The sequence below is a fragment of the Geotrypetes seraphini genome, chromosome 10 (assembly GCF_902459505.1).
Source record: "Geotrypetes seraphini chromosome 10, aGeoSer1.1, whole genome shotgun sequence".
In the NCBI taxonomy this organism is placed as follows: Eukaryota; Metazoa; Chordata; class Amphibia; order Gymnophiona; family Dermophiidae; genus Geotrypetes; species Geotrypetes seraphini.
In genome coordinates this window covers 27,588,305-27,612,852 of record NC_047093.1, presented here as the reverse complement: position 1 = coordinate 27,612,852, position 24,548 = coordinate 27,588,305, and the positions used below count along the sequence as shown (strand labels likewise).

General features: G+C 41.6%; 1 protein-coding gene across 1 annotated transcript in view; it reads left to right on the top strand.

The window, feature by feature from the left end:
• FADS6 (fatty acid desaturase 6) overlaps positions 1–13,077 on the top strand; it is a 36,785-nt gene extending 23,708 nt beyond the window's left edge. The window contains exons 5-6 of the mRNA XM_033960985.1: positions 6,321–6,500; positions 12,413–13,077. Of these exons, the coding sequence (XP_033816876.1) occupies positions 6,321–6,500; positions 12,413–12,562 (330 nt within the window). The 3' untranslated portion in view covers positions 12,563–13,077. The remainder of the gene's footprint in view (positions 1–6,320; positions 6,501–12,412) is intronic.
• The last annotated feature ends 11,471 nt before the right edge of the window (positions 13,078–24,548 follow it).

The window sequence follows — 24,548 nt, the reverse complement described above, 5'->3', positions numbered from 1 at the left end:
ATAAACAAAAATATTTAAATAAAAATAAAAAAAACACATTTATTTAAATCAATATAAAGTAATTCTCAATATATTGTTTTAGTGTTCAAAAAGTTTTATTAAGTTTCATAAGGCGTAATGCAAAGGAAACAAAACATAAACGCAATTACAGAGTACATGGTCATATTTGTAGTACAATATACATTCAAGTCAAATACAAGTAAGCAACAAACAAAAGTATGCAAAAACATTATGGGTATGCCAATTTCCGAGCAGTGATGTAAATGACATAACATCTTTAAGCAGGAACATCACTAACTGATATCAATGAACTAATACAAGATTACATTTTCAAACAGTATTGATGAATAGGAGACCAAATAGTTTTATACTTGCTAAGGGCATTCATTTTTTCAGCTAGCACTTGTTCATATTTACCATGAAGACACAAGGAGTTCCACCAAGTATGATACTCAATTTTATCTAGATTTTTCCAACAAAAGAGTACATTTTGGATTGCTAAAGACAACATAATTGTCAAAAGGTGTCCCTCGTATTTATCTAGCTGTGCTTGCAGACCATGAGACATAAATATAAGAATTTTGATATTGAGTGGTTCAACTATGTCTAGGATATTGCATATAGTGTCCCACACTTTAATCCAATAAATGACAAGGTGTTTACAGCGAAACAACAAATGTTCCAAAGACCCATCTTCACTGTCGCATGACCAACATTTAGAGGAAGAAGAGATATCGATTTTGTGAGATAAAGCAGGAGTCCACACAGCTCGATGTAACAAGAAGAAGATGGACTGTAACACTGAAGCGGATTTTATGGATTTATGTAAGGTCAACCAAACATTGTTCCAGTCAATGGCATCAGAAGGTAAATTCAGTATATATAGCCATTTTACTTCTGAAGAGAGAGGTGGTTTGTCCTCTGACAATTGAATAACCTTGTACCAGAAGGAGGCCTTATGGGTGAGCAATGAGGGCTTGTCAAGGAATGAACGTAGGCTTGGTGTGTCCCCAAGGACCTGCAGGTCAGGAACAGCCGCCCGCAAGCAGTGTAGGAGTTGGAGCCAGGCATAATGTTGATTCCTAGGAATATTCCATATTCTGGAGAGGTCCTGGAAGGACAGCCAACCGTCTGCATTTGTCAAATCCTTTATTGTCTCAATACCAGCTCTTTGCCAAAGAGGCCAAAGGAAGGGTTTTGACTGAATCAGAAATCTCTGATTATTCCAGATGGGAAGTTCAGTGGATTGATCCCATTTCAGAGACATGTTAGATTCGAGGACCTGGAGAGCTATCTTATATGACCGTAAAATTTGATCGTTTTTATCTTTACGGGATACAGAGTGACCAGGAAGGAATTTCAGTCGTGACGCTCCATACAAGCGAGTTTCTAATTCAATCCAACTTGGTATCTCTGAAAGACTATTGTCAATATGACCATGAAACCAGTGCCGTATGATAAAAGCGCTGTGATATTTGAAAAAGTCTGGGAAATTTACTCCACCATCTTTCTTAGCCAATTTGAGCTTGTTAAGAGCTATACGAGGTTGTTTTTTGTTCCAGATGAATTGCGTGAGGAGAGAATCCACATTGTTGTAAAATGAACGGGGCAAAAGGCACGGCAACATATTTAGGACATAATTAATTTTTGGTACAATCATCATGCGAATCGATTCCAATCTACCCCACCAAGATAGTTTTAATGGGAACCAGGCAGTTGTTGCCAGACGCACTATCTGTAATAGGTAATCAATATTGAGTTGAATGGTTTCCTCCAAAGTGGGTCCAAAAAACACTCCCAAATACTTCATTTTAGTAGCAGACCATTGTACACCATATGATTCTACAACTGGCTTAGCCTCTGGACAGTTAATAGGCATAACCACTGTCTTAGACATATTCAGTTTGTAACCAGATAGGGCTGAGTAATGACGGATCGTGGAGATTAGATGAGGAAATGAGGCTGGAGTGATGTATAGGAGTATATCATCAGCATATGCTGATATCTTGATCTCCGATGATTTGTTTGTGAAACCCTCTATGAATTTATTTTCACGTATAGCTATCAATAAAGGCTCCAGAGCCAGGTCGAACAGCAAAGGGGATAGTGGACACCCCTGTCTGGTACCTCGAGTCGGATGAAATACAGAAGATAAGGTTCCATTTATAAATGTTCTGGTTGAGGGAGAGGAGTATAGTATCTTGATCTTCTTGATGAATTCTTCAGAGAAGCCATACCATTCCAAGGAACTAAAAAGAAATGACCATTCCACACGGTCAAAGGCCTTTTCGGCATCCAGACCCACCGCTATAAGATCTTTTGTATGATCTTGGGATTGAGATATGATATGTGCAAATGTTCTGGAATTATCGGTTGCAAACCTTCCAGTGATGAAGCCACTCTGATCTGTCTTGATGAGTTTGGTTATGACTCCCTGTAGCCTAGTGGATAAGAGTTTGGCATAAATCTTCGCGTCCACGTTTATGAGAGACAGAGGTCTGTAATTGGACACTGAACGTGGATTTTTATCAGGTTTAGGTAGAACAATGATATGAGCTTCTGTAAACGAGCCACAAACTTGACCTGATTCAATGATAGATTGAAGGAATTGAAGATAATAAGGATTAAGAACATCCTGGAATTCTTTGTAGAATTCTACAGTTAGGCCATCCGGCCCTGGAGCCTTACGAACCGCCATGGAGTCGATCACTTGAGAGAGCTCTGAGATAGACAGGGGTTCATCTAATTTAAGGTTGTCTTCGTGAGAAACTGTAGGATGGGGTAGTTCTTCCAAAGACTGTGGAATAGGTTCATTCTTATCCAATTCTGAGGTGTACAATGTTTCATAAAAGCTTTTAAAGGCTTGAGATATGTCCTGGTTGGTAGTTAATATTTTACCATTATCTAGTTCTATGGCCGTGATGTTTTTCTTGTCAATTTTTTTTTTGAGATATGTGGCTAGTAAGTGACCACATTTGTTGTTGTCTGCAAAGTATGAGGCAGATTGAAGAAACACGGAATTTGCAGCTGATTTACTTAACATGGAGTTATATAAAAAACGAGCCTTCGCTAGTTTATGAAGAGTACTGACATCTGTTGGATCCCGTTGATGAACTAGCTCCAGCTTCTTGATATCATTCTCCATCTTCAAGGAGGTAGCCATCTGTCTCTTCCGTGTAGTTGCTGCGTAGGATATAATGATTCCCCTAATGTAGGCTTTGAAGGCATCCCAACACGTAATCCAAGATGTATGCTCCGGTGAGTTGAAAGAGAAAAATTCCTCTATTGCTTTGCGAATGGATATTTTAAATTGAGGGTCTTGTAGAAGGGAAGAGTTAAATCGCCATTGTCTATGTGGAGACTGTTGTACTTTACAGGTGATCTGCAATGATATGGCTGCATGATCTGACACTGATATGGGTAAAATTTCTGCAGAAGTAACGGAGTCGCATAGCGACCTATTGAGTAGAAAAAAGTCTATACGGGAATAAGACATGTGTGGGTTAGAGTAAAATGTGTAAGCGCGGTCAGATCCATGATTATGTCTCCAGATGTCAGTCAGGTGAAGCTCTGAAATCATATGTTGGAGAGCGAACCATGCTTTGGTTTTTTTGTATCTATACTGAGAGCGTCTGTCAATTTCAGGGTTCAAGACCATATTGAAATCACCGCCCAGGATCAAATGTGAATCCGAATCCATTAGAACCGTTGAGGTAATGGTATTAAAGAAATCAGGAGTGTCAGTGTTTGGGCCATACAAATTGAGTAAGAGTATCTTATGCCCACCACATTCAATGGTTACCTTAACCCATCTACCATGCAAGTCATGAGAAGAGGACGTAACAGTAATGTCTGGTGTGTTACGGACCAGAGTCAGGACTCCACCTTTTTTATCAATAGCAGGAGAATAGTATGCAGGTAAAGCCCACCCAAAACGGACTTTGTCAGAAGCCACACCATCTAAATGTGTCTCTTGTAACATGATGACATCAGGTTTCATTTGGTCTAGGTATGCTAGTATTTTCTTCAGTTTAATCAAATTATTCAGCCCTTTAGTATTCAGAGAAATGATATTAAGAGACATGGAAATTTTCTCTGCGAGTAATTGAAAGATTGACATTAACCTGCTTCAAATAGAGATCTAAACATTTCATTTCATATGACACACCGCATAACCAGAAAAAGAAAAAGGACATGTTAGCATACCTTGTGAGCTGCATCTGAATAGGACCAATATACCTAAGAATTGACCTAAAGTCAAACATAACCATACCTATGTGCACTGTGAGAGTGTAACAGCAGCTGCTACTGTGGAGCACCCATATCACGGAGCAGTGTACTGTATGTGCAGGAAACATGTATTACAATGCAGCTAAATAATTTAGCATCAAATGATAAGTTAATTCCTGCAGCAATAATAATAATAAAACATATTTAACAGAACATTAGAGAACAATTGCAGACAGCAGACATCATACCATATACAGGCAGAGATGAGACATTCTGGCAGCATGGCAAATACATTCAAACCTGATGAATTGGTGTAGGAGACTGCAGTTCAATAAAGGCAGCTAGATCTTCCGGATTAATGTAATCTTTAGTTTGATTATGAAGAGTAACTCTCATCCTGGCCAGATATAACATACCAAATTTAGCATTAAGCTGCTTCAATTGTGGCCGGTATGAGAGCAGTTTCTTTCTCTTTGCTGCAGTGGTTTTGCTCAGATCAGGCAGGAAGAGAATGGTGGCTCCCTCGTGTATAATAGGGGCTCTTATTTTTGCCCGCTGCATTACATCCAGCACATGTTGATATCGGAGAAGTTTAAGAACCACAGGGCGAGGATAACGGTCATTCGGATTCTTGGATGAAGGCACTCTGTGTGCCCTTTCTATTTCAAATTCCCTAGGAAAGGTAAGGTCCAGAAGTTTAGGTATCAGCTCTTCCAGGTGTCTGACCAGATCTCGCTCATGTGACCCTTCCTTGAGCCCCAAAAGACGAATGTTGCAGCGACGAGATCTGTTATTGTTGTCCTCCAGCTCTGACTCCAAGGCAGCAATTCTCCTAGTCTGGGCTCTCAGTTCAGCCATGTGCTGAGTGGTGGCATCCATCTTGTTTTCCAGGGTTACTACTCGAGTTTGCAGCTGAGAAAAATCATTAGTGAGGGTTGTTAGTTTTTCATTGATCTCTTCAGTAGCTAATTTAGTGTCAGAGACCAGGGATTTTAGTTCGCGAAGTTCGGCGAGTATTTCGGAGGCACTTCCGGTTTCGGGTCCCGGCAGCGGCACCTTCGATGGCGACGGGGGGTCCGGTTTATGTCTCTTGCTGATCTTTTTATCAGCCATTTCTGCCCTTAAAGAATAGCGATTTCGAAAGTAAAATGTTTAAACTTGCCTGTGTTGTAAAATTTAGCGCGTTTGTAACCGCGAGTGCTGCCTAGCAACGTTCGATACTCGATCGGGTGCAGGAGCTCCACATTCAAGCAGCCATCACACGTGGGCTCAACAGCGCCCCCCCCTCAATATATTGTTTTAAAAATTTTTTTAAAAATAATTCTTTGAATTTGGGGTCTGAAAGGATAGAACAGAATTGTGTTTAATATCTCAATATTTCATCTGTCTTGTAGTCAGAATCTGACCTCCATCAACATAAATGAAGCTGGATAATCAAAACCACCTTTTCCTGATAACAAAATCTGAATTGTACACATCCTGACCTGGACATGTAAATTCTCATTTCTATGTTCTGTCTACAACAGGGTTCACTGTGAATTCATGGGCTCCTTTTACAAAGCTGCGCTAGGTCCTTAACGCGCGCTAAATTGCCGTGCACGCTAGCCGCTACCGCCTCCTTTTGATCAGGCGGTAGATTTTCGGCTAGCGTGCACTAATCCGGTGCGTGCGATAAAAACACTAGCGCACCTTCGTAAAAGGAGCCCTAAGTGTGTTACATTGAAAAAAGCAACTCAAGGCAGAGCAGATATGAGAATTATATTAAGAGAATCATCCTTGGAATATTTGGATGCCTAACTTTTACAACGCCGTGGTAGAAAGTGTCGGTGCGGCAAAGCTGACGCAGTCTTTAGGAAATGGCTGCGTCACATTTGCCACATGGGAATAACTACTGCGGCTTTGTAGAAGGGGCCCTTACGTGCTCAAACTTAGGCATTGGCACTTGGTATAAAACTTTTCAGCCCCAAACCTAGGCACCTAAGTTTAGATAAAAAATATCACTAACTTTAAACACCTAAAATGCAGACCTAGGTCATGTGTGAGGTTTTCTTTGGGTATTACCCCTTAAATGCATGTCTTCTGTCTTGCAGCACATTGGCCTCCCAATGTTCTCCCTTGAAAAAAAACCTAAACGGATCCAGCAGATGAGCCACGCTGTCCTGAATCTGCCCCGTCACCCCTTGCTGGATTGGACGTTTGGCCACGCAATTGTTAACTGCCATGTGGAACATCATCTTTTCCCTAGTCTCTCGGACAACATGTGTCTGAAGGTGAGAATATCTAGAAGTACAATGACTTTAGCAAGTGCTATTAAGTCTCCTCTCAGGGCTAAAGATGAATGGGTAAAAACGTAAGCCAGGGAAGTCATTCCTTTTTGTCACAATATCTCTCCTATGCCTTCTTACATAAACATTAAGAACTGAAGGTCCATCAAGCCCAGTATCCTGTGGCCAACCCAGGTCCCAAGTACCTGGCAGAAACCCAAAGAGTAGCAACATTCCAGAGCTCAGATTGTGATGTCATAAAGCCTCATTCCACCAATGCCTAAGAGCTAAACTCATCAGTGATGTCACAATGGCTTGATAGTCCTATACTTGGCTCACATAAGAACATAAGAATTGCCATACTAGGAGAGACTGAAGGTCCATCAAGCCCAGTATCCTGTTTCCAACAGTGGCCAACCCAGGTCCCAAGCACCTGGCAGAAACCCAAAAAGTAGCAACCATCCAGAGCTGAATTTGTGATGTCATAATGCCTCATTCCACCAATGCCTATGAGCTAACCTCATCAGGGATGTCACAATGGCTAGATTGTCATATACTTGGCTCACATAAGAATTGCCATACTTGGATAGATCAAAGGTCCATCAAGCCTTCGATCCTGTTTCAACAGTGACCAACCAAGGTCCCAAGTACCTATACCCACTGTATCATTTCCTCTACCATAATCTCCCCAACCCCGAGATGGCCTATCTGTCAAATTAGATTGTTAGCTCTTCTGAGCAGGAACTGTCTATTGTATGTTAAATGTACAGTGCTGCGTACGCCTTTCAGTGCTATAGAAATGATAAATAGTAATAGTAGCAGTAGCTAGATGCTTATCCTAGGAATAAGCAATGGATTTCCCCAAGCCATCTCAATAATGGCCTATGGACTTTTCTTTAAGGAAATTATCCAAGCCTTCTTTAGACCCCGCTAAGCTAATTGATTTCACCACATTTTCCAGCTGTGAATTGCAGAGTTTAATTACACGTTGTGTGAAGAAATATTTTCTCCAGTCTGTTTTAAATCTACTACTTAGTAGCTTTATCACGTCCCCTAGTTCTAGTATTTTTGGAAAGAGTGAACAAGCGATTCGCATTCAAGATTTCATTAAAAATTTGATTAATCGCCTATTAACATTCTAGGCCAGTGGTTCTTAACCTTGTTGGAGGTACTGAACCCCACCAGTTTCATATGCGTGTTCACCGAACCCTTCTTTATTCCCTTAGTTTTGCCGGAGCTAGACTAGAATTACTCAACTTGGCATTGCAAATCATGCAATTAGGACACTGACTCCCATCACGTTCCGTTATACATGTGAATCCATATTGTACATATTCGTCCGACCACTTTCGTATTTTGCTCGACATAGTTAGTAAGGGATTAAAATATTAAGATAGGTATCACACGACGTACCATCACAACAGTTACAATTCGACTACTGTGCGCATCAAATCCCCTGCAGCACAGATAGGCCAAGCGATGTTGCGTGATCACCTGCAGCCAATTATGGACAAGCGGGGCATATCATCACGAATCATAAGCGCTTCGGTCACGTTCAATCATCTATCAGTTAAATCACAAATTTTGATCAGGAAGTGATTGATGTATATAAGGCGTTAGTTACAGATTGATAGATCAAGAAACCGAGTACACGATCAGTCTTGATCAAAATCACTGAATAACTGATAGATGATTGAACGTGACCAAAGCGCTATATGAGTCGGAGGTGTGTTTTGACCTCCGCCGAACCCGCAAGACTGACTCACCGAACCCTTGGGGTTCGGTCGAACCCAGGTTAAGAATCACTGTTCTAGGCGATGTACAATACAATTAAATGTACCCTTTCCACTCCACTCGGTATTTTATAGACCTCGATCATATCACCCCTGAGCCGTCTCTTCTCCAAGCTGAAGAGTTCTAGCCTGGCAAAGATCTTTTCTTGGTGTTTCTGTGCATCTTAAAAACAGGCTGAGTGTCTTCCAACAAATGTGTTTTTTTGCTGGTTGATATATAATAGAGTCAAATTTCAAAGGCTTTAGGCTCCTAAACTGGTCTCTTTAGAAATTTACTAGGACTGCTTTCCTAAATGTATACTTATAATTTCTAAACTCTTAAAATTAGGAACCTACAATATAGGTAGCAACAGTAGCAGATTGATGGAGGAGGAGGGGAGAATTAGGACCTTAACATTTATTTTAAACAGCAAACGCCTAAATTAGGCTTTTAAATCTAGGCAACTGAATACAGGCCTAAATATAAGAGCGTGGAGGGTCATTTTCAATAGGACATCTAAGGGCTCCTTTTATTAAGGTGCGCTATCGTTTTTCCCGCATGCAGATTAGCGCGCGCTACGCGGCTAGAACTAATGCTGGCGTTAGCGTCTAGCACGCGGGGCATTGTAGCGCACTCTATTCCGCGTGTTAATGCCCTAACGCAGCTTTGTAAAAGAAGCCCTAAGTGTTTGGACGTTTTGAGAGACGTCCAGAAATCCAGTAGAGAAAATGTTCATTTTCAAAACTGCAAGAAGTCTCTTTATTTTTTTAATTTTTTTTTTTAAATGGCTTATCTTGACGTTTTGGCTCTTACTACAGCTATCTTCTTTGGTCATTCTTAAATATAAAGATGTCCACATGAAAAATGCACAAAAGCAAGCTTTTTCGGACATCCAAGCAGCCGCAGCGAATGTCACATTTAAAAGTCCCAGGGACATGTCACTATATGGTGAACCCTCCAAAACCCACTCACAACTTACTGTAATCACCTGTACACCACAATAGTCCTTATGCCTGCAGATGTCATCTTTATGTAGGTACAGTAAGAACATAAGAAATGCCTTCTCCGGATCAGACCTAGGTCCATCTAGTCCGGCGATCCGCACACGCGGAGGCCCATTTAGGTACTCCTTTATGGAGACCCGGATTTCCCGTATCCCTCAATATGATTAGCAAGAAGGTATGCATCCAACTTGCGTAGTAGGTTTTGGAGAATTCACCATACAATATAAGCAAGTCATAGTGACATCTGACCTTGGACTTTTAATGTAACATTCACTGCATTAACCCTTAGAGTGCCCCTCTGTTCTGCTGTGGAGATGTATATGAGCCATATGAATCTGTAAGACAAACTGGAAAGTACAGGGTTTAAAATATATATATATTTGGGTGGTGGGAGGGAATTGGTGACCACTGGAGGAGTAAGGGGAGGGAGTCATGCTTTAATCTCTCCAGTAGTCATCTGGTCAGTTTGGGCACATTTTTAAAACAGATCTTGCCCCAAATGTATAAATCAGTGGTTCTTAACCTTGTTGGAGGTACTGAACCCCACCAGTTTCATATGTGTGTTCACCGAACCCTTCTTTATTGGAAAAATAAAATATGATTTTTACAAATTCAAAACAGTAAGGTATACAGTGAGGGAAAAAATAATATCAATTTTGAAAACAAAAAAGTTCTCCTATATTTCGAATAATAATAACATAATAATGAAATTTACTGCAAATCAGTGTGACTTCTGCTGTTGATTGATAGATCAAGAAACCGAGTACACGATCAGTCTTGATCAAAATCACTGAATAACTGATAGATGATTGAACGTGACCGAAGCGCTATATGAGTCGGAGGTGTGTTTTGACCTCCGCCGAACCCGCGAGACTGACTCACCGAACCCCTGGGGTTCGGTCGAACTCAGGTTAAGAACCACTGGTATAAATGGTGCCCCAGATGTTGGTTTTTTTCCCCCCAAATATGTATTTTATTGATTTTAAACAATACAAACATTATAGAATCACCCAATAACAACCCCTAAGACAAAAGTATAACAAAGGCAAATTGGGAGCTCAAAATAAAAATTGAAAATTATACAGTAGTAAATTACAAAAGTTATCCAAAAGAGCCCAAATTCTCTGTGCATAATGAACATTACTCCATCCGATGGCGACCACCTCTTCATATTTGCGAGTTAAACAAATACTGGACCACCATGCTGAAAAGGAAAATGCAGACATTTTTGTTAAAAGTTTGATTATCCCTGTAGAGCAGTGGTCTCAAACTTGCGGCCCACCAGGTACTATTTTGAGGCCCTCGGTATGTTTATCATAATCACAAAAGTAAAATAAAACAGTTTCTTGATCATATGTTTCTTTAGCTATAAATAGCAATATTATTATTAAGACTTAGCCAAAAGGAAAGATTTATAAACTATAAAGAGAGTTTTACCTCATGCAAAATAGTCATTTCTTTAATAAGACATTAACTATTTTTTTCTGAGGCCCTCCAAGTACCTACAAATCCAAAATGTGGCCCTGCAAAGGGTTTGAGTTTGAGACCACTGCCCTATAGGAAGAGGAGATGCAAATGTTAAGAGCCTTAGCCAATAGGGAGAGGAGGAGATAGTGGATGCTCTGAATGAGCCATTTGGCCTTTATCTGCCATCATGTTTCTATAATCATAAAGTTCTATGATATCACAATGCAGGTGTAAAGAGCCTTAGCCAATAGGGAGAGGAGGAGATAATGGATGGGCCATTTGGCCTTTTATATGCCATAAAGTTCTATGACCTCACAATGCAGGTGTAAAGAGCCTTAGCCTATAGCAGTGGTCTCAAACTTGCGGCCCGCCAGGTCCTATTTTGAGGCCTTCGGTATGTTTTTCATAACCACAAAAGTAAAATAAAACAGTTTCTTGATCATATGTTTTTTTAGCTATAAATAGCAATATTATTATTAAGACTTAGCTAAAAGGAAAGATTTATAAACTATAAAGAGAGTTTTACCTCATGCAAAATAGTCATTTCTTTAATAAGACATTAACTATTTTTTTTGAGGCCCTCCAAGTACCTACAAATCCAAAATGTGGCCCTGCAAAGAGTTTGAGTTTGAGACCACTGCTGTAGAGCATCCAAGTCCTAAACCCACCCAGAACCCGCCTCTAACACACCCACTTAAGATTTAGACACACTGGAGAGAAAGTGACCAGAAAGGCGTCTAAAAAGTCTGTTTTGAGAATGCCCACTTGGACATTTTGGCTAGTAAGATGTCCAAGTGCTGGTTTATGCCGTTTTTGGATGTCTATCTTTTTTGAAAATGAGACCCATAAATTTTAAGCTCCTATATATAGGGGAATTCCTAAAATTGGTTGAAAATAGGGGACAAAATTAGACGCATACCTTGGGTGCCTAATTAATGAGATCGACTGTCGGCTCCGGGCGGCTTTCCCGCAGAGGAGAGAATCCTGCATTCACCGTGGGCCTCATCTGGGGCAGCCTCCTTGGAGCGGCTGGGGCACGGGCAGTGTGTCAGGGAGGGAATGCATGGATGGGAGAACATCGCAGGGGAGGAGACATAGGCATCCTGGGACTGTCTGCCAAGTCTCTTCCCTGAAGAAGCCCTTTCTGGAAACGTCAATCGCTCCTCCTAAACTTACTTGCTCCACTTCATCACTGACACTGAAACCGTGGATTGAAGACAAAGTTTTATTTTATTTTTCTTTCCAGCTTATGATTTATCTTTAATCTTATCTATTGTTTTGCCTTTTGTCTTTGTTTTATTCTATTTCTATCATTTAAATTTCTCCAGAATTCTACTGTTCATCGGCTCCCCCTTCTGCTTCTATTCCTTTCTCTCCTCTCTTCTACCTTCCAAAGTATTTAGATCAATGCTGTCTTGTTAAAATGTTTATTTTTCCTCTAACTCTACTTTTCATTTCTCTATTACCCTCCAGGTACTTTAGTTAGATTGTGAGCCTTCGGGACAGTAAGGGAATTTTTCAAGTACCTTTCTTATTTCTAATCTTAATGTATATTTTCTGTAAACCGCTTAGAACCTAACGGATGTAGCGGTATATAAGAAATAAATTACATTACATTACATTACATTCAGCTTTTTTAAACATCAGCCTTACACATATTTTCTTGATTTTCAGATAAAGCCTCTTGTTTCACAATATTTGACGAAGAAAAATCTCCCTTACAACGAAGACTCGTACCTGTCCCGTCTAAGGATGTTCATCCAACGGTATGAGGAGCTGATGGTCCAGGTGCCCCCTATAACCCAGCTGGTGGGAATCCAGTGACAACACAAACTGGATGAAGGTGACAAGACACTTGTGCAGCTCTTCTTCCCAAGTCTTCACAGCAACACCAGCTCTTGTTTTAAGGAAACTCGAAAAAAAATCATCCTCTTCTCTTCCCCATCAGGCAAAGAGAAAACAAATGAGCACAAAATGTCTTGATTAGTTGAAAAAGATTGACAGACGGAGAAAGAAAAGCCGGCCTAAACTAGAGACAATAAGCAGTGTTCAGTCCCCTTAAGCCGGGTCGCAGAACCACTTGTTTTCAGGATCGCCATGAGGAATATGCAGGAGAGAGATTTAGAAATACCAAAGCCTTTAATCCATGCAAATTTATCTCCTATTTCTTGTGGATATCCTGAAACCCTGGCAGGGCAGGTCTTTGAAGCCTAGCAAGTATTGAGGGAACGCTTCTTTTAGTACCTGTTAGAGAATGACACGGGGACAAATTTTTCCCCGTCCCCACGGGAACTCATTTTCCCGTCCCGGCGAGCTCTTTTCCTGTCCCATTCCTGCAAGCTCCATCCTCATCTGCACAAGCCTCGAATGCTTTAAAATCATAAGTGTGAATATTAAAACTTTTCTTTAAAAATAGATCCAAAGACTTCCTGGGGCAGCATATTCAGATTTTTCCTGATGTCTCTAGAGAGACTCAGAAAAGAAGGAAAGAATTTTTGATTCTAAAACCTGGAGTGACTCAAATAGGGGTTTTTTTCTTTTTGAAATATCCATGTAAATGTGTAGTTAGATATTTATCATTGAAGTATATATTTACAGAGCCATCTCAACTGATTAGTTTTCTCTCAATGAAACATCTAGAAAAAGGAATAACAACATAATAACGTCTATGGAAAGTTAGTTCCCTGCACTTTAGTCAGATAGGGATTTTTCTTATTTTATTTAATTAATTTGAATTATATATGTTCTACTCTTAATGATGGATCCAATAATTTTGAGGACTAGTGTGAGATCAGCTAGATTAGTATTTCCTTGTAGTAATATTAATTATGGAATTTTAGTTTATATGCTGTTTGATCTCACTTTACTGTACAAGATGTATATGCTTGGAAATATTGTAAAATTTTATAAACAAATTAAAAAAAAAAAAATCATAAGTGTGCAAGGCTTGCGCGGTTAAGGCAGAGCTTATAGAAATGGGGCAGGGACAGCGACCAAAGACTAAACTCATGGGGACGGGATGGGGAAATTGAATTCCTGCGGGGACGGGGGACAAATTTGTCCCCACGTCATTCTCTAGTACCTATCACTTAAGGCCACATGCACTAAGCTATTTTTCTCCAAAGACGCAATGGCCAGATATCCTTTCCTTAACCTTTCACCTTCCTTTCAATACAATACCCACGCTCTCACAGTCACTGTGGAATGACTGCAGTTTCTCGTCTTTGGCTCTAAATTCCTCAACTTACGGATATTTTCCTTTATACTTTGTGAACAGTCACATCGTCCATATTCTTTTCCTTGCTGTGCTGAACTCCTGCAGACCCATTTTTAAAAAATACCTCATCCACTTTGCATTATGGGTGAAAACAACCCACAAAATAGTGCTTTCCAGTGTCTCACTCATGAGGATAGCATGCATTAGTAAAAGTGACAGAAAAGTCACAAAGCACAAACATGATGGGTGGGAGAAGTCATGTGAGCAAAACATGTTTTGTAAGGCTGTTGGTTCAAGAACCAAAAGGTCAAACCTCACTAAATTCACTTCATCGTCATGAAAAGGTCATTATTATGCTAAATTTGCTGAGGTCTAACAGCAAGAAGGGTGAAGCCAGTCTTCTTCGATGGTTTATAACATAGTAACATAGTAGATGACGGCAGATAAAGACCCGAATGGTCCATCCAGTCTGCCCAATCTGATTCAATTTAAATTTTTTTTAATTTTTTCTTCTTCTATTATTTCTGGGCAAGAATCCAAAGCTCTACCCAGTACTGTGCTTGGGTTCCAACTGCCGAAATCTCCGTCAAAACCTACTCCAGCCCATCTACACCCTCCCAGCCATTGAAGCCCTCTCCATCCTAATTATTCCAAACCTTACGTGTAACTTAAACTAGCTGGAATACCCAACTACTCCCCTGAACAGTAAAAGTACAGAATTTAATGGCCAGCAAAGCGTTATGAGCTTTGGAGGAAAATCTTTCAATCTATGCCACGAGAAATGTCACTGCACATTTTCAAGTCAAGTAGCCCTTTGTGACACTTCAACCAAGAGGTCCATCATAGAGAAGGACACGGGGACAAGTTTTCCCCCCATCCCCGCAGGAACTTAATTTCCCCGTCTCGTCCCCGTGAGCTTTGTCGCTGTCCCTGTCCCATTCCTGTAAGCTCTGCCTTAACCGCGCAAGCCTCGAACACTTATGATTTTAAAATGTTTGAGGCTTGTGCAGATGAGGACAGAGTTTGCAAGAATGGCACAGGGACGGGAAAAGAACTTGCGGGGATGGGATGGCAAAATAAGTTCCCGCAGGGACGGGGGAAAAATTTGTCCCCGTGTTATTCTCTAGTAGTCCATCATAAATAACACTGCCACTGCCAGCTCTAACACACTATGACCCCAGTTCAAATATACATTTTTAAAAAAACGTACTGTATAATGGATTTAGCAGAGAAGCCTCATTCACACTCTCTCATCAGAAATAAAACAAACGAGACAGAAACCAAAAATGTATACAAAAAAATGGAGACAACAGACCTCATACATGGACAGCCAGGATTACCCTAAGCTATTTGTATCATCACTGGTCTGAAAAAAACTCCATACATATATATCATCAATTTTTCATTTCATTCTTTCATATCAGCTTCAAAGTTCATTTTCTGTTCTCATATTTGTGTGTAGAGGAACGAAAGGTTAAATCTGCTAAAATATAACAATGGCTACAGCTCGGAGTAAAAGGTGACTTTTAGTTCATATAGAAAGGTCTAATTAAACGTGATGTGAACAGGGCAAACTTATCTTCAGATTCCACCTCTTAGACGCTATTTCATACAGCTCCTTTCCTTTTTCAAAACTGCTTCCTGTATGAGGTCCATTTTCTCCATTTTTTGTATACATTTTTGGTTTCTGTCTCGTTTGTTTTATTTCTGATGAGAGTGTGGATGAGGCTTCTCTGCTCAATCCATTATACGGTACTTTTTTTTTTTTTTAACAACAAGCACTAGGGGGCACTCGAAGAAACTGAGAGAGGACAGGTTTAGAACCAATGCCAGGAAGTTCTTCTTCACCCAGAGAGTGGTGGACACATGGAACATGCTCCCGGAGGTTGTAATTGGGCAGAACACACTGCAGGGATTCAAAGAAGGTTTGGATAAATTCCTGAAGGATACGGGGATTGAAGAGTACAGATAGAGGTAGTGATAGGTTATAGGGTGAGTCAGGGACCACTTGACAGGTCATGGACCTGATGGGCCACAGCGGGTGCGAACTGCTGGTCTTATGTTCTTAATTTGTGGTTGTTACATACGACTGTACCCTGATATTATCAGCCCAGTTCAAATATGTCATGTCAGGGACTGAAGGTCTCTTTAGCATAATCCTGCTGTGCCTCAGCATATTCAAATGTAATTAGAATATAAGAAGAGCCTTACTGGAGCAGACCAATGGTCCATCTAGCCCAGAATCCCATCTTCACAGAGGCCAATCCAAGTCACAAGTACCTAGCAAAATTCCAAATTGTAGCTGCATTCCATGCCACCAATCCAGGGCAAGCAGTGACTTTTCCTATGTCTGTTTCAACAGCAGTTTGTGGACTTTTCCTCCAGGAACTTGTCCAAACCTTTTTTTAAAACTAGCTACATTAACCACTCTTACCACATCCTCTGACAACGCATTCCAGAGCTTAACTATTCTGAGTGAAAAAATATTTCCTCCTATTGGTTTTAAAAGTATTAACTTCATCGATGCAGTAAAAAATGGATCCACTTGTACCCGTTCTACACCACTCAGGATTTTGTAGACTTCAATCGTATCTCCCCTCAGTCATCTCTTTTCTAAGCTGAAGAGCCTTAACCTCTTTAGTCTTTCCTCATATCAGCTATCATGGAGGGAAAACCAGAAATGGACTCATGCCTATGACATGGCACCAGGAGTGAAACCGGGCAGCCTTAATGCCACATATTCTCAATTGGGACACCACATTGGGAGTTCCGACTGGAGAAACAGTATATATGTGCTAATAAATAAATAAAATATTGTTGCTTCTCTGCAAGATATGCTCTAGTACTGATAGCCAGGAATATCAGAAGGGTTGTTAAGTGTAACGTGTGGGTTTCTTGTACTTGTATAGCACCTTTCATTATAGACATTTATTTATCTCTTCAAAGACAGGAATATTTCAAGTGTGCTGACAATTCTGAAAAATTTCTATACAGTAGCAGGTTTGATAGGAATCGGACATAACGTGTTTCTTGCTCCAAATCTATAACCCAGTGGTGGACATGCATAATCCTGGAGGGCAAAAAACAAAAGGAATTGAACCAAAAATATCCACAAAGAAGAAAATCCAGAGAAAACCAAAAGAAAACTCTGTGGAGTGACAATGTTCCTAAATGGACTTTATTTGAAAGTGTCAAAGTTCCAAAGGTACACTGAAATCATCCACATAAAATAATTTCATCCACATAAAAATAAATCACATAAAAGCCTTAAAGGACCTAGTCCACTAGGGATACAGGACCCAACATTTCGACAAAAAGTCTTCTTCAGGGGTCCCTGGAGGTCCTATAAAGGTGAATACGTGGGAAACAATTGTGTGGTGAGCCGGAAGTGAGACACTGCTTGCATTTAAGGCTCTTATGTGGATGATTTATTATTATGTGGATGGAATTATTTTATGTGGATGGAATTATTTTATGTGGATGATTTCAGTGTACCTTTGGAACTTTCAAATAAAGTCCATTTAGGAACATCGTCACTCCACAGAGTTTTTTTAGTTTAATCCTGGAGGGCCACAACTAGGGTTACCAGACTTTACTTTATTAAAATCTGGACCCCCCTAGCCCCGCCCCCACACCTGCCCAGTTCCACTCCCAATTCAGCCCTAGCCCCGCCCCCCTCTGCCTGCTCTCCTCAGGCAGGAGGGCATCCGCGCATGTGACGTGATGACATCATGTGCAAGTGATATCATCGTGCGGCACCTGCGCAAGCACGGATGCCCTCCTGCCCAACATGATTTCGAGGAATCTTTTCAAAACCCAAAGGGCCGGGTTTTGAAAAGCCATCCGGACTCCCGGACGTCTGGTAACCCTGGCCACAGCCCAGTCAGGTTTTCAAGATTTCCACAATGAATATTGAAGAAATTTATTTGCCTACAATGGAAACAATACACGCAAATCAATGTTGTGCATAAATTTATTGTGGAAATCTTAAAAACCTGACTGGATTGTGGCCCTCCAGGACCGTGGTTGCCTACCCTTCCTATAACCGTTTTGGACAGCATACTAGAAAATCTAGCATTAGTTAGAAAAAAATGATTAGACAATCCTCTTGAGTTCTACACCAAAAAATTAAAATGAACATCTTCAAGTCTTGCCTGAGAAAAATGGTGCTTTATTCACACCTGAACCAAACAATACCTTGTTGTACAAAGGTGCAAAATTCAGATGAATTCTGTGGTACTGATGGCTATCCTTTGTCAACTAACATAACTATTCACTAGTCTATTTTACTTAAAAGCTAATACCAGACCCTATTCTTTCACTAACTATTCTAAAAGCTGCAGAACTGGACTGTTGTACCTTAATTTCTGCAGCATTCTTTAAGTACTGTATTATCTCATGTATAATATGCACCCCGACTTTTTAAAAATAACGTAATACAAAAAACTGTATATCTATGTATAATGTGCAGGCATAATTGTTGATGTCCATTTAATGTAAATGCGGCACAGCATAAGAGTTGCCATATAGCGAAAGATTCGAGAAACTGGGCCTCTTCTCCCTCGAAAAGAGGAGATTGAGAGGGGACATGATTGAAACATTCAAGGTACTGAAGGGAATAGACTTAGTAGATAAGGACAGGTTGTTCACCTTCTCCAAGGTAGGGAGAACGAGAGGGCACTCTCTAAAGTTAAAAGGGGATAGATTCAGTACAAACGTAAAGAAATTCTTCTTCACCCAGAGTGGTAGAAAACTGGAACGCTCTTCTGGAGTCTGTCATAGGAGAAAACACCCTCCAGGGATTCAAGACAAAGTTAGACAAGTTCCTGCTGATCCAGAACGTACACAGGTAGGGCTAGTCTCAGATAGGGCACTGGTCTTTGACCAGAGGGTTGACGCGTGAGTGGACCGTTGGGCATGATGGACCACGGGTCTGACCCAACAGCGGCAATTCTTATGTTAAATCTTTGACAAGTGCTACGATTACTGGATAGGGAATTTAAATTCGGAACACATTGAACTACCTGTATTAGATATGAGTTCTAGACATTATATTCTATAAATTCAAACATTAAAGTAATACCATAGGTAATTCAACACCTTCTGACCGAGCCCAGTTATCACGGTGTGTATACCTATGTATCATACGCACTCAGAGTTTGACATTTCTTTGGATGGAAAAATAAGTGCGCATTGTACACGAGATAATACGGTAGGTGATGGGAAAGAACATACATGGAAGAGAAAACTCTTGACCAAGGGGCTGATGCTCAAACTAAAGCTTATATTAGAGCCATTTAGCAGAGAACTAGTGCCAGCATTAATCTGCGCAGAATATTCAGAGGGTTTTAGCGCAGATAACGTGCGCATTAAAGATAGCCACATATGGTATTTAAATGTAGTCAAATGGGTGTTAATGGCCTCCCAATACTTAAGAGAACAGCGCACAAACAAACCCTACTCTTACTGATGGAAACATAGTTAGGTTGGAGCTGGCATTGGGGAGTTTGAAGCAGGGCTGTGGTGTCGGTAGGTAAATCCTTCAACTCTAACTCCTCAGCTTCTGGTACCCACGATTCCGGGTACCCAAAATGTCTCCGACTCTACAGCCCTGGCAGGGCTGTGGAATCAGTAGATAAATCCTTCGACTCCGACTCCAACTCCAGGTATCCAAAACGTCTCGGACTCCTCGACTCCGACTCCACAGCCCTGGTTTGAAGACAGGATTTCTTTTGATGTTCCGTTTAAAATCTGCCAGTTTTGGTTTCTTTTGGAAGCGGAAGTCCATGTAAACCTGTAAACACTGCTACTAAGAAAGAAATGTGTGCAAGTCTGAGCAAAACCAAAAGAGAAAACACACATTGGCACCTGTTTTCTGCACAGAACTATAAGCCTTTCAAGTGAAATTTTTTTTGGAAAAGCTATTTAAAAGGTGCAGAAGAATGTTGCCAATGTGTGCTTCAGGGTTTGCCTGGTGCACGTACACAAGAACTGAGCTTACTGCAAAACTCTTGTGCGTGTGCGCCAGGAATGTTCCTCCCCCTTACCTTCAGTTTCACATCACGCCTATACAGTAATTTGAATGCCATTAGCTTTGAACATTGGAGGGTTATTTTTCTGCAACTGTTCCTGCAGTATGGGGTGGGCACAGTTGCTTTAGCACCAGAGTTTTGAGCATCAGGGCTCCTTTACATTCACTATCAAAAAGGTTTACAGCTGGACTGTTTAGGGCAGGGGTTTCAAAGTCCCTCCTCGTGGGCCGCAATCCAGTCGGGTTTTCAGGATTTCCCCAATGACTATGCATGAGATCTATGTGCATGCACTGCTTTCAATGCATATTCATTGGGGAAATCCTGAAAACCCGACTGGATTGCGGCCCTCAAGGAGGGACTTTGAGATCCCTGGTTTAGGGTTATCGGACATCCAGATTTACCCGGACACGACTCTTTTCTAAACCCAGGCTTTGAAAAGCTTTGAGCTCGGGGCCACGTCTGGAGGGCATCTGCACATGCATGAACGCAACACAGTGAAGTCATGTGCATGCGACATCATTGTGTCGCACCCACGCGTGCTCAGAGGCCCTCCAAACACAGCTCCAAGCTCGAGGTTTGGGGGCAGAATGGGGCATGACTTAGGCAGAACAGGGAGGGGCTGGGGCCACATATTCGGACTGTTGGTGGTGGTGGGAAAAGACATGAATGGAAGAGAACAACCCTGGCCCAAGTGAAACTTCTTTTATTCTAGTAAGAGGCCCATTTACTAGAATGCATTAAACAGTTAACACATAATGTGGCCCTTAATGCCTCCTCTCAAGGAGATGGTTAAGTACCCTCCGCTAACCACAGTAGGCAATCCACACCCATTCTCTACCAGCGCAGTAACAGTTAACACATAATTTGGCCCTTAATGCCTCCTCTCAAGGAGATGGTTAAGTACCCTCCGCTAACCACAGTAGGCAATCCACACCCATTCTCTACCAGCGCAGTTACTGCGCTGGTAGAGAATGGGTGTGGATTGCCTACTGTGGTTAGCGGAGGGTACTTAACCATCTCCTTGAGAGGAGGCATTAAGGGCCAAATTCTGTATAGGATGCCTACATTAGACACTATAATTGAGGACACCTAGCAACGTCTAACTTTGGAATCCACGCTTAACTTTTTTTTTTTTTTTTTTTTTTAATTGGCATGGTAATTGACTGAACCAGTTTTCAGCCAATCAAAAGAAAAACAAAAATAAGCAATGAAGAGATCAGCACCAAACTCTTAGGATGCCTAGCGATGCCTATGTGTGGTTAGGGGTGGCGAATAGGCGTGGTATCACTAGGCGTCCAAGTTAGGACCCAAAAAATTAGGCCAAGTAAAACCTGACCTAACATATCGGCGCCAACCTCTACGATGGGGATGACGCTGGAGGATTTCTTTTTAGATCCGCAATTCATCAAGTCGCTAGGTCTTGAACATCAGTCGATGGCGCTTAACCACCACCACCTCTAGGATGCCTAAGCATGCCTAGGTGGGATTCTATAAGCAGTGCCTAGGCATTGTAATCATCTTTATAAGATGATTTGAAGAAAGTGCCCTACACGTAACAGAAACAGAACGAGCAGGAGAAAGAGGGCAAGGGAGAATATTGCCACCAGACCCAGACCGTCCATGACTTTGTGGATCCGGTTCTTGATTCTCTCCCATTGCATTTATGGGCTTCTACTTACAATTTCTGTTGCAAAGGTAGAACTGCAGGTCCTTAGAGGCAATCGGGCAAAACCCCACACTGGACCAGCCGGGCAGGACTCAAGGCTCACCTGGCTCAGATAGAAATTCTAGTAATGGATCCTCAGCAAACATACTGGTAAAGTGATGCATGTCGGAAACAAAAATCTCATGCACGAATACAGGATGTCCGGGGCGGTACTTGCAGAGACCTCCCAGGAAAGAGACTTGGGAGTTCTGATCGACAAGTCGATGAAGCTGTCAGCGCAATGCGCGGCGGTGGCGAAAAGGGCGAACAGAATGCTAGGAATGATAAACAAGGGGATCACAAACAGATCGGAGAAGGTTATCAAGCCGCTGTACCAGGCAATGGTACGCCCTCACCTGGAGTACTGCGTCCAGCACTGTTCTCCGTACATGAAGAAGGACACGGTGCTACTCGAAAGGGTCCAGAGAAGAGTGACTAAAATGATTAAGAGGCTGGAGGAGTTGCCGTACAGTGAGAGATTGGAAAAACTGGGCCTGTTCTCCCTTGAACAGAGGAGATTGAGAGGGGACATGACCGAAACATTCAAGGTACTGAAGGGAATAGACTTAGTAGATAAGGACAGGTTGTTCACCCTCTCCAAGGCAGGGCGAATGAGAGGGCACTCTTTAAAGTTGAAAGGGGATAGATTCCGTACAAACGTAAGGAAGTTCTTCTTCACCCAGAGAGTGGTAGAAAACTGGAACGTTCTTCCAGAGTCTGTTATAGGGGAATACATCCTCCAGGGATTCAAGACAAAGTTAGACAAGTTCCTGCTGAACCAGAACGTACGCAGGTAAGGCTAGTCTCAGTTAGGATTCTGGTCTTTGACCAGAGGGCCGCCCCGTGAGCGGACTGCTGGACACGATGGACCACTGGTCTGACCCAGCAGCGGCAATTCTTATGTTCTTATTTCACATGCATTCTCAAGCTTTTCCTTTCCAACTTTACACAGTTTAATAAAAAAAAAAAAAGTTGCACCATCAGCTAGAGTGAGTGGGGAGAAGCAAAACCTATGACAGCACAGACTTATTTTGGAGTAGAGAATGATACTGGGGCAAATTTGTCCCCGTCCCATCCCCAAGAGTTTTGCCACTGTTCTTGTCTCATATACAAAGCAAAAAAATATACGATGGACTATTAGCCACCAGAGCAGCGAAACTAGACCACCACCTCTCCAATCTGCTGACTATGACGCCCAATTACAAAACATTTGGGAAAGAACTTAAAACCTTTCTATTCAAGAAATTCGTCAAATGATCTAACTAAACCTGATCGACCCTCCACAGATCCCAACGCATACTACATCTATTAACCATGTATTCTCCCTGAAAATGCCCAGGCCAACTCTTGTTATAAACCGCCTAGAACTGAAAGGTAATGGCGGGATAGAAGACACTAATGTAATGTAATTCCTGTAAGCTAAGAACATAAGAAGTCGCCTCCGCTGAGTCAGACCAGAGGTCCATCCTGCCCAGTGGTCCGCTCCCGCGGTAGCCCATCAGGCCTAATTGCCTGAACAGTGTCCCTGACTAATTTTGTAACTGCCTCTAATCCTATCCCTATTACCTACCTCTACTCCTATCTGTACCCCTCAATCCCTTTGTCTTCCAGGTACCTGTCAAGACCCTCTTTGAAGCCCTGTAGTGTGCTTCTGCTTATCACATCCTCCGGTAGCGCGTTCCATGTATCCACCACCCTCTGAGTGAAAAAGAACTTCCTGGCGTTTGTTCTAAACCTTTCCCCTTTCAATTTCTCCGAGTGCCCCCTTGTGCTTGTGGTTCCCCGTAATTTGAAAAATCTGTCCCTGTCCACTCTTTCTATGCCCTTCATGATCTTGAAGGTTTTTATCATGTCTCCTCTAAGTCTCCGCTTTTCCAGGGAGAAAAGCTCTGCCTTAACCGCACAAGCCTCGAACACTTATGATTTTAAAATGTTTGAGGACTTTCCAAAACCCAGCTGAAGCTCATTGCAAAGAGAGGAGGCTTTCTGGGGACAGGGTTGGAGGTGGAACAGGGTGAGGCTGGGGCAGGGCTAGGGCAGGGTCATATGTCTGGGATTTTCTTTTTTTTTTTTTTTATATGGTAACCCTACCTCCACCCTTATCCCCATTGAAGATTGAATCATATAACACTTCTGACCTTTGTCACAGCCCCTTTTTAGCTTCTTTTTAACCATTTTCCTGTTTAAAAAATATATACTTAGAACATTAAGGACTAAATTTTTATTCTACAGAACAAGTTTATTTACAATACTATACAGGTAATGCGGTAATTTTAGTTCTCAATTTAGGGTTCTTTCACAAGGGAAATGTGTCACAAGATTAAATATTGTTAAAGAATCTGAACGATTGATTATGCTGGATTAGTAGGAACTCACTCTGATTAAGGCTGCTTCTGATTGGAGTGGTGAAGGAGGTCCTGTATCTGTGGAGGGTGGCTTGAGGTAATGATCATCAATGGAATATAAGTTTTCTATTTGCAGAATGCTGAGAGTTGAATATGGAGAGGATCTTATCTTGGGTACAGATTAGAGGTCTGCACGAGAACGGGAAACGCAGGAATCCCCCCCTAACCCACGGGACTCCCACAGTGACCCCCCTCTGGCCTACGGGACTCCCATGGGGACCCCCCTCTAGCCAACAGGACTCCCACGGGGATGGAAGGCTTTGGAAGCAGGGTTCATCCATATAATATAATGGACACGTCAGCCTTAGTAAAAGAGGGGGTTTATAAGTTAATTACCTTAACAGAAAACAAAAAAAGGGTTCCACCAAAGAGATTCCACAAGGAAAACAGCAGCGCAAACACAAAAGAAACTGGAATTGATGATCCTGTCAGAAGTAATTGCTGCTTTTTA